General features: G+C 40.8%; 1 protein-coding gene and 1 long non-coding RNA gene across 7 annotated transcripts in view; one reads left to right on the forward strand and one right to left on the reverse strand.

Annotated features, from left to right (window-relative positions):
- Positions 1-15,014, forward strand: part of LOC128884459 (rho guanine nucleotide exchange factor osg-1) — a 63,054-nt gene that overhangs the window by 13,498 nt on the left and 34,542 nt on the right. For all 6 annotated transcript variants that reach the window (XM_054137900.1, XM_054137915.1, XM_054137923.1 and 3 more), the window contains exons 2-5: positions 122-302; positions 4,940-5,566; positions 6,897-7,133; positions 7,883-8,369. In XM_054137900.1, the coding sequence (XP_053993875.1) occupies positions 141-302; positions 4,940-5,566; positions 6,897-7,133; positions 7,883-8,369 (1,513 nt within the window). In that variant the 5' untranslated portion in view covers positions 122-140. The remainder of the gene's footprint in view (positions 1-121; positions 303-4,939; positions 5,567-6,896; positions 7,134-7,882; positions 8,370-15,014) is intronic.
- Positions 439-1,966, reverse strand: LOC128884523 (uncharacterized). Its single transcript, XR_008459403.1, has 3 exons — positions 1,845-1,966; positions 1,599-1,746; positions 439-1,538 (listed from the first exon to the last, which is right to left on the reverse strand). It is a non-coding gene; the product is annotated as an uncharacterized LOC128884523 (long non-coding RNA).

Consider the following 15,014-nt stretch of genomic DNA (forward strand, 5'->3'; position numbering starts at 1 on the left):
GTAAGGTTGTTGTTAACTTGGAGATACTTGGCTGTTTCTTCTTCGTCGAATTAAAAGGACAAAGGGTGAAGTTTATTGTCCCTTGATGATGGTACATAATCTGCATTGTGCCTTTGTGCAGGGTGAAGGGAGGATGAAGAATGCCCCGCGTCGGTGGAGACGGGGGTGGCGGGCCGGAAAAGGCAGGAGGGAGTGGATTCGGAGGATGGCTCGGGGGTGCTGCGAGAGCCATGACTGGGGCAACTGTCGGCGGTGGATACGTCGTGCTGGGTGGCACCAGATACGGTCTGCGACTTTCTCAGGTAAGAAGTTTACCCTTTTTTTCTATATATTTAACCTGCTGTCTACCCTTTCATCGCCCCTCTAAATCCTGTTAAGAGTGGCTTTGAGGAAGGACTGGGTAAACAATGGTTTCCTCCTGGGACCCTGAATGTGACAAGGGGATGGGATTACAACCTGTCATTATTACTTGTATTTCTTCGTCAAATACTGTATTGTTCTTGCAAATTTACAATCACCTACAATTTTATTTTATTTTATGGATACATGTGCATGTCTTCTTATTTTATTGTTCCTAAATTTTAGTAACGATTTAAAAAGAATAAAATAGTTATACAGTTTTATACAAATTTGTACTCTATGTCACTAAATCTTACATTAAATTGCAGTTAAACTCGGTATAAATGACTAGCCATCGTCATTTAATAGCTAAGATTAGTTTATGCACGTCGGCCACAAGTATATTTTAAGCTGAGTTCCATTCGAAGAGCATTCGCCCAGTTCCTAACCTTTTCCATGAATCTAGGTCACGTCACACTAATCCCCATCACTTTGCCGTAATTATTACCGTAATTGTCTACAGTTGAACAGTTTCAATTTGCTTATTACGGTTCTCATTCTCAGTATAGGTCGGTCTACGTTCTCTTCTTTCCCCTTCCAACTGTCTTTCACCAGCTTCTTCATCCAAAGTAACCATCTTAATTAATCCCAGGACATACTTTGATTTCTTTGGAGGACGAGTCATTAAATTTATAAAATTTTCATTCTTCAGGACTGTTGGATGAAATTCTTCTCCTGATGTTTCATCAGCTTGTTTAAAGTACTATTTCTTTATTATACAATATACACAATTTACACTCACAAATGTTACGACACAGACTCGCGTACCGATGCTGCTCTTACGATAAATTACCGTCCGTAACGGCTAGTTGAGGTTCGATGCATGGGACCAATGTGTAGGTGTGATTTACCGAGATTGTTGCACGCGAAGGTTGCAACAGGATACTTAGTATAGTTACACGATAACAATTGAATGTAAGTAGTGTAAATCGAGAATGATGAGGGTGTCCGTTGGTGCAGTGTGTCGTCTTTGTTGAATGAATGATCGATGTGTTCCAACAGTCTCCTGTGGCTGCACTCTTAACGTCGTCATTAGTTTGTTGCGGTTGGTGGAGGTACACCGACAGGGAAAAGCTAGGTGTGGCGGTGTATCATTGGCGATTGAAATTTAACTTCGATAGGAAGGCTGGAAATAGATCCTGAAAATAGACAACGATTGACTGGAAGGTACGAGGTAGCTAGGTAGATTATACTCTTACTTTCTGCACTGCTACTAGCGATGAAGACTTAACTGTGGGAGTTCTGATTCGTAGCAGCTACAGGTAGTTTGTAAAGTTGATTGTTTTAGAGGCGTGTACTCGTCTAAATAGAAGTAGAATCTTCACAAAAATTTCTTTTTTCGTTCACCTGCCACAAAATAATGTAATTCACAGAATTGAAACTATTAGTGTTATCGAAATTTGATCTTCTGAACATCTTCATCACAGAAAGTTCTTTTTACTCACTTCCAACCAAGATCGTCCACACACTCGGAACATGTTATCCGCGTAGCGTGACGCGCGCAATTCTGAGGCGAAATTGGCTCGTTATAGGTGATCCAACTTCCTATGTCGGCGCGTCTAAATCCCGCCGAGGTTTAAAAACGTGTCGTCCACACGAATAAGAATTCGAACTCCGTTGGCTGTCGTGACGACCTTCGACGGATTCGCGACATAGCAGTTTCGCATGAGCAAAGTGAAGACGTTGGGAATCCTAAATATAGAGCCGATCGCGCAAATAGAATGCCGCCAGTCAGTGACTCGGGCCGATTTTGAGCCATCTCCCTTTTTCCTTCTCTCTTCCTCTTCCTATTTTTCTGGCTGGCCGTCCTCGCTCAACCGGAATAATATCCACGTTGACATCATACGCACACGTAGCAGCTACGTGAATCCCGTGTGACACATACGGACGAGCCCGCGAACCTCTGCCAAGTCCTTCGATCGCGACAGATCACAGCGCACGCTGATCGGGAGCTGATGATCCGACGCTCGTACTCCGATTTTAGCCACGTAAAGAACATCTTTTAGCTTCAACCCTTTGCATTCTTTGTCCGCTTTGCGACAAATTGTCGACTGTTAGAATATTTTTGTTTCTTTTCACTCTGACGTGAGACGCTATGAAAACGTAATGGACTATAGCGAGTACGGGTTGATTTTGAGTTCGATAAGAAGGTTTATTAGCCCTTTAGTGTCCTATGTCGAGCGAGACTCGACAAAACTCACAAAATCTAAACAGAAGAATGTACCGAACTGAGAAAATCTAAACGAAAGAATTTGGATACTTAATAAGTGGCTACGCAGTTCGATTCGATCCCTTATCGTTTGAATATCAGTGTTTTTATATCAACTGCTTCACTCGTTTGTTTTATCGATCAGCTGAAAGCTAGGATTTATGCACATCAGAATTCAATTGCGGAGCGAAATTGAGGAACTGAAACTATTCGATCCTGAGTTTCTTGGACAGTGAAAATATATTCTTACGGAATTATTATGATTCGAGAGGTAGAGGTATTTCGTTATCTTCGCATTTCCATGCATTTCTGCGTAGTATCGTGTTTCCAGCGGCGGAGCGTAAAACGCGGTGTCAGAGCGAGGATCGAAACAGACATTTCAGAACGTATCTCGCTATCTCGGAAGGATTTCGAGAAAGGAGATTAGATGGTTCTACTTTCCAGCATATCCTCTATATACGTCGCGTTGCATACACAAGAGTCGGAGATCTATTTCAGAGGAGTTTATCTCAAGCCCGTTCGTGGGAAGAAACAGCGTCACCTTACCTCAACGCCATTGTCTCCTCTTGGATCCTCTTTACCGTAATCGTTCCCGCACACGTTCGAGTTGGGCCGTGTAAAGGGACGTGAATAATGATTTAAGCTTGGACGCTGACATTTTAGTAGCTTGAAAAGATTTGATGGAGGAAGTTTCTTTCTTCCGTGCTGAAGTTAGAAAGTCATCGTTACTGGAAGTGCTGGCATTTCGATTAAAGAAGATCGTATTAATTTGTACGAATAAAGGGATTGCAAGTAACAGTTTCTCGAGATATTGACTAGTATAACAAAGTCCAAAGGTTAAGTTGAGATGGAAAAACTTTATTGTAAATTATAAAATATTAGAGTTGGCTGAGTTAGTAGGAACGCAATGGTGTTTTAGGAGAAATTATGTAGACGGTAGGTGGACAAAGTGTCCAAGCCTGTTTGTTGTTCCACATTTAATAAACAATGGCGAACTTGGAATTCCACTCGAAGCTAGAGTCAATTAATTATTAACACAGCCACCTAATCAAACTATCAGGAAATAACTGTTGGGATTATTATATAATATCTGGAATGAACTTTTTGGCGAAGGGGAAAGATCTAAATTGATAAATTTATTGATCAATGTGACGAGGGCAAGGTGAAATACCTTGTAGATGCAAGTTCTACTTCCTACGTTACGTTTTATGCGGTACCTCAAAAAGCAGTTTGAACCTCTTTGCATACGAAGCCACTTATGAGCTTTATGGTCTCATTTATTCCGGTGCTTTTATACTATATCAAACAAGAAAGCATACAAACCGATCTGGTATGGACATTCGAAAAGGATGGAGTCTTCCTTTATTGGAAATTGTACATTCGGAATAAAATACGCTCAATATTCAAATCAGTACACCATCTTTCCTTTACGTATTATTTAAATGTTTTTGAAGAACGTACGAGTACCTGAACTCTTGTTGTTTCGCCGAGAAAATTTCAGTATTAGCATATCGTATGAGCAATATTTACAACGTGTCACATTCCTTTTGAGTTGTAACCAACATTCTTTTTTTTCCTTATTCTCAATCTGTGGTGGAACGAAATTTCAAACTTCTCAGTAAGGCATGTTTGGTGGGTACACAGTTGCAAACACAACACCGTGTATACAATTGTAGAGAACTAATTTATTGCTGATTAGGGAGAACGTAACATGACAATGTAGTCGTTCAGCATTTTTTGGGAGTCCGTTTCCGAAGTTAACATGTGTTATCAGTAGAGACAGTCTGTAAATAGCTACCAAAGTCGTGGAGGTATTCAATTTATCAAATATAAAATATAAAATATTAAATATTAACCGTCTGTATGTCATAACTGTTTCTGGAAACATTTATTATTTAAACTCCATATAGTAGAGCCACATCGAAATTTAACAAATTTTGTATGTATGGGTGTGTTTGCACGTACGTCTGGGATTATTTGTATGGGAATTATGGTAATTATTGCCTGATGTTATTCAATTTTTGAATAAATTCTTTCCGTATGAATGCGTGTGTATACGTGTATATGTTTGACTTCATGCTTCAAGAGTGATTCATCAAAACATTATGAAAATTGGTTTGGTGACCTCTCTATATGGGCATCGGTATTCCACTACACCTTCGAAAAAACATGAGAAGTGAACAGACATCGACAAAGGAGGTGTCATATCTTGCATTGTAACGTTGACTTCAATTGAGTTGCTACAACGCAACCCTGCAGCAGTTTTTCAGCTCGTTACAAGTGACGTTTGTGAATGTATCCATCGCAAACCTATTCGTGGTCTGTTTGCAGGAGAGCCTGCCGCCGTCAAACACGAGAGAAGAGTCCCAAGACAGAAGACGGAAGAGAAACTCCCGGGAAAACGACTCGAGGGAAAGACTGACGGAGAAGTCCTTGGAAAATCCTGTCCTGGAGCTAAGCTCGAGCATCGCCGATTGTTGTTGCATCGGGCCGCGTTCCCGTCTGCCGTTGCCGCGTTTTCCGCCGTCGACAGCGACGGCAGCGTCGACGACGAGTACGACGACGTGCGGAACAGGCGGAGGAGGAGGTGTAGGTGGAGCTGGAGGTGGCGGTGGCGGAGTAGGTGGACAGACTCCTTTTCCTGGGCCTCCCACGTATTCGAACAGCCGTGCTGCCGGCATGGAACAGCCGGCGACGCTGACGACGCCAACGACGTCGGCGCAACCGTTGGTGAACTCTAATAATAACCGAGGGATGCTGCAAACATCGGTGGGGAACAGCACTGGCCAGCACCATCAACCACAATCGTCCGCAACTCTAACGGCGGCGGTACCGTCGTCCTCGTCGCCATCCTCCTCGACGTCGTTCAACACGTCCACCGTCGTCCCGACGCTGCAGTCTGTCTCGGTGCCGCGACAACTCGCACAGTGGACCAAGCATCAGACGCTGAAGCTGCAGGTATATTCCATCGATCGTTGGATCGTTCCAAGTTACCGTGGATCATTGTCCAATTGGTCTCGACTCGATCGCCTCTCGTGGACGCGCGATTATTATTGCCAATTGGGAATCGTCGCTCGAGTCTGTTCCAATAGGTTGCCGTCGCGGGCCCATTACCTCGACGACTGGGTCTCCCGATCGAATTCATTCTGGAGGATATTTTCGGTGATCCATGGACGGTGGAATCTCACGGAGGTCGTAGAAAAACTGCTGTGATTTCGTAAGAGTGAGTCCGTTGATTGGTATTTGGGACGAAGTGTCTTCGACCTGCGGACGCTTTGTGTCAAAACTCGCGAGGCGGGTTACAAGGTGGTGGCGAGGAGATGTAGTATTTATTAATGGCTGCTGATGGAGGTAAGAGACGTTTCGTAAACGTTGATAGAGGAATACTCGGATGCAATTAGCACGTATCGTGCATATCTTCTGACTTTAATTATGGGAGCAAATAACAAGTCCATTTACTTTCACCATTGTCTTTGATAGGTGTACCAGTTTCTTGGTCACGTGTCTTTTGTATCACGTAGCAATCGTCAGGGGGTTTTGTAGCAGGATACCGACAAGTTTTGACACTTCACATGTTATGATTTTTCTTCGAAGATCCTGTTCCGCATAATTTTGGAGTAATAAGTACCGTTAAGAGAAAAAGTTGATCGCGAGAAAGTGACGGGCCTAGAGAATCGGAAACTCGTACATGCGATACGTAGGTGTCTAGTCGAAGAGCGATATTCTATTTTGGTCGTCATCTGTCTTTTCCCTCGCGGGCAGGCACGAGGCAGCGCACGTGAAGCAGCATGGTCGATTCAAAAATTGGTCTGATCACGAGTGCACGACCTTAAAAATCTGATGAGAATCATAGTAATCCAGAAAATCAGGAAGAGGTAACAAAGGAATCCCGAATACCTAAGACAGTGCAGGACGCTGTAAACGTTAACCTAAATAGTGGATTTTCACAATAATGATGCTATTAATCGTTAGTCCAAGGATGAAATAACTTTTTTTCAAAAGTTGTATCCAGACTCAATCTCTCTAGTTCTTCAGGATACTCTTTAACGATTACAGTATGTATGGAAAGCTGCCAGTAAAAGAGATTTGATTTGTTTATTTAGAATCCACCAGTAAGATGCGTTTTCATGATATTAATACTGCCAATCATTGGTCCATTTAGTATGAATTCTTTACCATTGGTGAAGTAACCTTTTCGAAAAATTCTGATCGCTTCAGGTCCTCCAGGATACTCTTTAAGGATTATGATACCCGTTGAAAGTAAGGGGGGTTTGATTTGTTTGTTCAGGAGCCAGCAGTGATAGCGGTGGACCGATTGCACAGGTTCCGGTGGAGCGGGGGCGGAGGAGGAAGTGGCAAGAAGTCCTCTTCCGGCCCCCGGAGCGACAAGGCCGAGCGCCTTCGAGAGCTCACCGAAAAACTCAAGGGACCAGCACCGGTACCACCACCCAGAAGACCTTCTCGTGTTCAAGCATCCTCTCCACCTCCCACTGGATACCAGCAATCACCACAAAGCTATCCACAGGTGAGAAATTCATTTCTCAATTCATAAACGATGGCTTCTAGATATATCCTCTTTCTATTCTTCCACACTGTTGAGGATCAAACGTGATCACAACTGAAAGAACGAATCCTGGCATAGAGAGCTTCATCCATAATCAATCTAAAATCAATAGCGTCGCTCAAATGTTTAACCATCTGCATATCCTTGTTGTCTCTCTCAGAATTTCTACTTCTTCATCGTCCACTCCAAATGCCAGATTCGATTAAAAACTTCAGTTAAGGAATACGATAATTTCCTTGTTTACTTTGCTATGTAAATTATCCTCGCGACCACAAGAACCTCAGCACCCCGGAACTCGGTAAATTGCTAAACACCATTATGAACTGAGATTCTGGGACAGTTATTCCACTGGATCCCACCAGCTGTCCCTTAATATGATCACTGTGCATGACTCTAGCACGGGTCATAGTATTATGCTATTAGATACACCGCTGGGAGACTGGACAGTGACCAAGCGACCATGTTAATCCTGTGCGTGCCATAATCAGATATAAAATTCTACTCAAATTGTTCTCTACTCAAAATTCTACTCAATGTTCTACTCAAATTCTCTACCATGAGTCTCGCGCGTTGTTATAGGTTAAAGAGTTTTTGTCCATCTTCATAACATATCGTAGTAGCGATCAGACTTCTTTTGGTTCTAAGTATCCTATCTTTATGCTTTATTGAAAAAGTCTTAATATTCACTAGGAAATCGAATTTCTTCTCAGGCAACCAATCCAGGATGCGGTCGCTGCGACGGTCGGCCTACCTGTCGAAGCTTTTCGCACAGCGATGGCCACAGCCCGAGCAACCAGCATCCCCAGCAACATCACCTGAAGACGATAGGTCGGAGTGAGAGTGTGGGTGATGAGTGTTACAGTGAGTCGAGGAAGCCCTTCTCCGATTCGCGGAGATTCTCGCGATCGGGCAGGCAACACGACAGGAGCAGTGGTGACGTAAGTGACATAAAAAACGAGCTGAACGCCAGTGCGGACGGGCCTAAACACCTGAGACAGTACAGTGATTCGGTGGTGGATAGTGCTACATGTGTGGACGACTTGTGCGATAATCTGAACGCTGCCACGGGCGGCGTCAACGAGGGAGAGGCGAGGGACGCGGTCACCAGGTTGGAACCCAGAGGGCCTCTTCTTACCTTTCACAGGGCTGGTGCGCCGTACAGGAGCGCCTCCTTTGGCCAGGTGGACTTTAATCAAGGTAATCTTGCTATATCTAGCGGACAAGGTTCGAGTAAGCATAGTTTAATCCTCTTCTCCTACGGTCGGATCAAATGCGACCATCTTGTCTTTAAATAAAATTTTGGGCTAATGAAATTTCTTTTTATATAATCGTGTACGAGGGCCATCTTTTAAGTAATCTTGAAGCATAAAAAAAGTCATATCGAGGCTTTTTTACTTAGCAAGAAATATAATACATAATCGAACAGGGACAAACTTATAACTGTTAACAGTAGAAAGCTGAGGAAGAGTGAGGGTACTCGTAGATAGTCAAAGCAAGTATCAGCATTTCCCACGGTCCAATTGGCTTGGATTTTTTAAATTTGGAAAAATTACTTATTCGTGGAAATTTGATGTCATTCACAATCCACGTTGTTGTGGTCGAAACTCAGGTACAGTGGTGAATCCTCAGATCCCTGGCGAAGCCAACTGCAATATTGGCAAAGGCGACGATGCCATTTTTCAAAAAAGTCACTACTTACACTCGGAAGCACGTAATATATCCAACATTCACCAGAACTATTTAAAGGACGTGTAAAAATTCTACAAACTTTTAAATATCGTTTGTCTTGCGCTGCTACATTCCGAGTTCATTTGCAAAGGAAAAGGCGAGCTTACCAGCAACTCGAACTATGGTATCATTGAAAATTTTATTTACGACTATCGTGCTCGATATCTGAATTCATTGCTACGAATAGTCGTAAACGAAACTTTAGGGGCCATTTAAATAGGCGTAACAGCGAGAATGGAAGCGCGACCCTAAGAACAGTTACTCCAAAGCATTCATTGTACTTTGTTTCCGTGTTTATCTTTTCGGGTCTTCACCTGCTCGAAACTGGTTCTGCTAGTCATTCACCGTAGAAGGCTCTGTTTCACTTCTTCGGCAAGTGTTCCACAGATTCGAGGAATATTCGCGTCTGATCGCTGCGAAAATTTCAATACTATTCAACGAGTTGAGATTAACGTATCTTTATTATGGAAAGGAGTACTTACAAGTTGCTAAATATTTAGGCTAATATTTATTTTCTTCCGAGACATTTTAGTTACAAATTCCAGAAGGGTTAAAATCATTACTTACATGAAATATCTATGAAATTGATATATAGATATATCAATTTATAAATATATAGATTTTCATAGATATATAAATATTTCTATACCTGAAATATTTATAATTTCTTAATTTTTTAATTTTTCAGATATGTATTCAAAATTAATCGTAAAAATTGGACGACGTGATTACTAAATTGAACCTCATACAACTCGTTTGCTCTTTATGATAAAAAGAGATGAACCATTTCTATTTGTCAATTTCAAAGTGAAAAGAAAAATCGGAAACGTGGTATCAACGTTACATAATGGAGCGACATGAACTCCAGTTCTTTTCGTTTCAGGGCTGCTTGAAAAAATAATCGTTTGCAACGAACGCGGAAATTTGGACGGGAAAACATTGTCAATTAATTATATGATTTGTATACGGTACGTGTACTTGTAAATATTGGCCAGCGTCGGCTGTGCGCGGGAATGCAGACTCCGGCGGCATGGCGGATCGCCAAATAAACACTACCCATTATGTCTATTATTACATTCATGTAGGTGTCGGTTTGTATAACATAGATAGGGACAATCTAAATCCGTGAAAGCGGCGGTATCTCGCGAAATTCTTATTATTGGGAAATTTATCAAAATCGTTACCATTTACGGCCATTTCTAACTTAAATATAATCAGAACGAAGAAAAGACAGAGGTTTCTGTAACAAAGGTCTATTCCCATTTGTCGAAAAAGCTTTATTTCTAGAGAATTACATGTCCCCGTACTTCTTCGGCAAGTGTTATTGCTTCCACAGATTCGAGGAATATTCATTTCTGATCGCTGCAAAAATTGTAATACTATTCAATGAGTTGAGATTATCATATATTTCTCATGGAAAATAGTGCTCACAAGTAGCTAAAATATGTAGACTAATATTTATTTTCTTCCTGGACATTTTAGTTAAAAATTCCAGAAAAATGAAACGATTACTTACATGATATATGTACAAAAAGTTTATTTAATATTAAATTTTTCTATCTGTTTAATAAACATATTAAATGCCTTCATCTACTTTACAAATACTTTCTTTATTTCCGTCAGTTTCTGCAAATTTCCTAGAACCTCGAGGCTAGTTTCCGCCTCCTCGAACACGAATATCACCATACAACAAAGTATACATGTATCGTGTTCCGTAGTTCCATCCGCGTACAAAGTTCTATAAAAATCGGCGTGTTACAGTTGGAAGACGTTCCCCGCAAGATAGGGACAATCTAAATCCGCGAAAGCAACGGTATCTCGCGAAACTCTTGTTATTGAGAAACTTGAGTTGGAGAGTATTTTTTTTCCTTTTCCTTTCCTCTCGTTTCTTTCTCACATCGCCACCGCGAATACGCGAGAATGCTTTCTAAGTTTCACGCGCGTCAAAGAGGCATGACGTCCTAAATTCGTTGACACGTTGGGCGCGTATTTTATTTCGCGAATTCCAGTCCAATAATTTTCGAGGATACCGAACGCTCGCTTATCCGTCACGAGACATCCCGTCGATCAACGCTAAGCCCGTTGTCGCGCTTTATCTTCGCCCCGCGAGGCCAACGTGAAATTTTCTTTCTTCGTTCGCCACCTCGCGCTGAAGACGCACCGCGGTTTACAAATCCTGCTCGTCCCAACCCGCCTGGCAACGAAGCTGCTGGCAACGTTGTTGCAAAACTTTCCTGCTGTTATATAGTTTCGAACGTATCAAATCTTATCGCTTTTAATAGCCAAAACTTTTAACTGAGAAAATACCGAAGCAGAACTGTGTCCATGTTTGCTAAATCGTACGTAAAATTTGAAAAAAGATGCGATTCATCGAGGTACCGTATATATGAAGATGTCTTCGTAGCAAATTTCATAATCTTTTGGTAAAGTAGTCCTGAAATATGAAGCAGATGCCAGCATACATACAGATTTTTGGTTTAATTTAATGGATTATTATGTATAGAAATTATCATTCCTTTCGTGATTAGCAGATAAACTATTACTTCCCTGACTCCTAGTTTCACAGGATCGGTAAATATACGCCCCGTATTAATTATGGAATATAACATTCAGTATGAATATGGAGACATTTGCGATTATTGAGTATATCATAAATTTCCTGATCACTTGAAAAATGTCTCATTATTAAAATACTGATTATGTTTGACGTCTACTTGAAAAACAATGGCCAGTTTACTCGAAGATGTACAAATAACGATCGCTCCTAACGGTCCAGATTTTTCGTTACGCCTCAGTGGCAACGTAACATTGACTTTCGTCTAGGTGTATAGCTCTAACCCTGAACTACATACATACTGTGGCAGATTCGGTTTCATAATAAAGGACTTGAAATAAGAGAGATACCAGACACTGTTTTCTGTGACCTTAAAAGTAATGCATTTGTGTCCCTGGCCTGAATAAGCTTATTGTGTACTTAGGTAACCGCTTAGGGGGTCTGCTTGTTTTGACGATCTAAAAGTTGAGCGATGTTTCAGATTTATTTTTGTGGCAACTATAAAATATGCGACGTATATTTAAGCTCTTCCAATTTACGTACATTTTTTTTAGCGATAATCAGTAAAATAGAAAATATTTTTAAGAAGCTTAGGATCTAATCAAACGAATCACTCTGCTTAGATAATGTGTGCTAATAACATTCACAGAGTAAACTAAATTTCCTAATAGTATGTGCAGTGTCAAATAACATCATTTTTACATTTGGATAATCTCTACAGGATAATGCTTTTAAGTCTTGGGTCTTTAAGAAAATGAGCAAAAAATGATTTTATCTAGTATGATAACCAGTAGAAACGCGAGGATAAGATATACATGACCTGTCGTTCGATATTTGTAAAAACGATTATGAAATGATATCGTAACGAGAATGTAAAAAGTCTCTTATCGTTACTTATCGTTCAGTATCGAGATTATCACCAATACTATTGCCTATATCAAAATTTCATCCGTTGCTATTTACTTTTTACTTTTTAATTTTTAATTTTCTGCAGGTGGGCTTGCCTGGAAATTTTCTATCATAAAGATAGTTGTAAACAGAATCAGTATTCCTTAATTAGAAAACAGTATATATACACATTAAGAATATTGACGAAAGTGTGCAGTTTTTATTCTTAATATTATATATACAACACTTGTGTCAATATCGATAAACAATGATCGTTAATTAAAAAAAATAGCAAATTCGTTTATATTCGATATGAAATTTTCCAGCTCGTGTGAGTCATTTAATAAAATCCTTTTCATTTTCATATTTATCTTTAAAAGTACAAACTGTATCCACAATATTATGACATTCCTCGCGACACGCTCCGCTGTATTACAAATGGGACGATATGTCAAACCGAGAAATAATAAACGTACATGGTCGAAACGACTGGAACAAAATGAACAACAAATCAAGCAATTAAAAAGAAAGTGATTACAGTTTCAGCAAAATGTTGACCAAAATACCACATCGGCAGTTCCGGGGGCGTTATGTTTCTTTCAACCTAACCAGCCAATTTGCGCGGGAAAGAAAGAAAACCAAAAAACGAGATCGCCGATTTCTCAATGTGTAACAAGGCCGAAAGCGTGAAACGCGACGAATCGCGTGCGTGGCGCAAGCCGGAAACGCTTCGCGCTAACGCGCCAACAAATCTCTCGCGGGACACCTTTTATGCGCGAAAGACGGTTTACGAGGACGGGTAACTAGGTATCTTCTGAAATACAGCTGCCGCTACGATACTCGACTATTAACCGTCGGGTGAACGCCGCGCGTCGGACGGAATGGGATCGAGTGAAAGCGGCTGATATAATAGATTTTCCTTTATCCGTCTATCGCGAATTGAGGAAAAAATGCGTTCGCGATGACAGTGATTACGATCACGAGGTTGATGGTAATAATGCTGGCTGAGGCAACGATCGCATAAGGAAATTGGTTATGGTTCTGGCGGACGATGAGGAACGAATCGTGCATTGAGAAATGCTAGTAATGTTCCGTTCAGGTACGAATTAAATTTGTTCCTTTCGAATTAGAATCTGATTTTACGGATGTTTCGAAAGTTGGGGAATGGATCGACACGATATAATTGGAGAATAATTGGAGAATTATTTACTCGTTTGAGGTTATCATATATTTTTGATAAGTTTAACGGTAAACCAATTTAAGTTAAGATCAATTGGATTATCAATTTGGGCATCTTGAAAGTGACAGTCAAAGTAGACAAATGACGTATAGTAACAAGGCAACTAAAGTTGATGAAAATAAATTTTAAAAGAGAGTAATTATGTATCATTTTATTTTCTGTCGTTATTCGTTTTCTGCTTCGACTGATAAACGTCTTTCTTGGCACTATAAAGAGTGGCTGGACTGTGAACACGCCACGTTTTTCATCCTATAACCTTTTTGTGCGCTTGTAATTGCGCACTTACGCACTCCGTAATTTTTCGTTTTTCAACATTTATGTGCTTGAGAAGTGTTCCCTTTGGTAGTCCGCGAGTTAAATTAACGGATGTGTGTTTTACTGCGGAGGCAGTATTTACCCAGCGGTTAATTTGACGTCCAATTATTGACCACCATAATTGCAGCGGGGCTCGCGAACGTGGAATTCATTTATAATCGTCTGCTATGATTTATAGCATGCGTCATAATTAAGGCGATCGAACTTGTACGCTTTTCCACTTTCCCGTAAATCGAAAGGAATATCGATGCTGGATCTGAACCAGAAAATCTCTGGAGAACCAGTTGAAAAGTGAACGTACATATTTCTGATGAGAAACAGGATGAAGTAGAAAGAAAAAGATTTAGAATTTGTTTGGAAACGAGTTTGACATGTGATGACATTCAAATAATTTTATTAAAGACCTTTTGATTGTGATTTGTTTCGATATCTGAGATTGTTCAATTATAATACAATAAAGAAATTATTTCTTATTAATATTCTTGGTTCTCTTATTGAAAGGTACCATAAACCGTAAGACTGGAATTTAACTTGATGACATTTAGATGGTCACAGGTCACTATACTACGAGAACTCACAATTTCTTCGAGGGGGTGTTTTCACCCCTAGCTTAGCTCATTCGTTGTTGGAATGAAAATTGATCAGCGCTATTAGAACTGCGTCTCTGAAAAGTTTTGAATCTTCTTGCATTTTCGTGATTGCTGAACATCCCTCGCGAGTTTGTCTCTCGTTCAGTCGGTTAGGCGAAATTCGGCCAAGACGACATGCTGTCGATTTGGAGCGTCACCGAGATTTTCGTTCCCGTTCCCACTCGCACACTCCGCTTGTTATTATTGGAATGGTCCACCTCCTCGTGTTGAGAGGGCTGCCAAACTTACCTAACACTCGTGGAGGTAATTAGAACTTCCTCTCTCTTTCCCGCGTGGTCTCGCTCACGGTGGCCTTGTAACCACTGGTACAAGAACACTCGAGGTACTATTAAAAATAGGGAGAGTACACGTTCCACGAATGTGTATTTTTTCTTTTGCGTTTCGAGGTATGCCGTGATAGACAGTTCGATTAAAAAATTGAAGATTCAGCGTTGCAGAAGGATGTCGGGAAACGGATAGATTCCATG

The sequence above is a fragment of the Hylaeus volcanicus genome, chromosome 1, assembly GCF_026283585.1.
Source record: "Hylaeus volcanicus isolate JK05 chromosome 1, UHH_iyHylVolc1.0_haploid, whole genome shotgun sequence".
Classification (NCBI taxonomy): domain Eukaryota; kingdom Metazoa; phylum Arthropoda; class Insecta; order Hymenoptera; family Colletidae; genus Hylaeus; species Hylaeus volcanicus.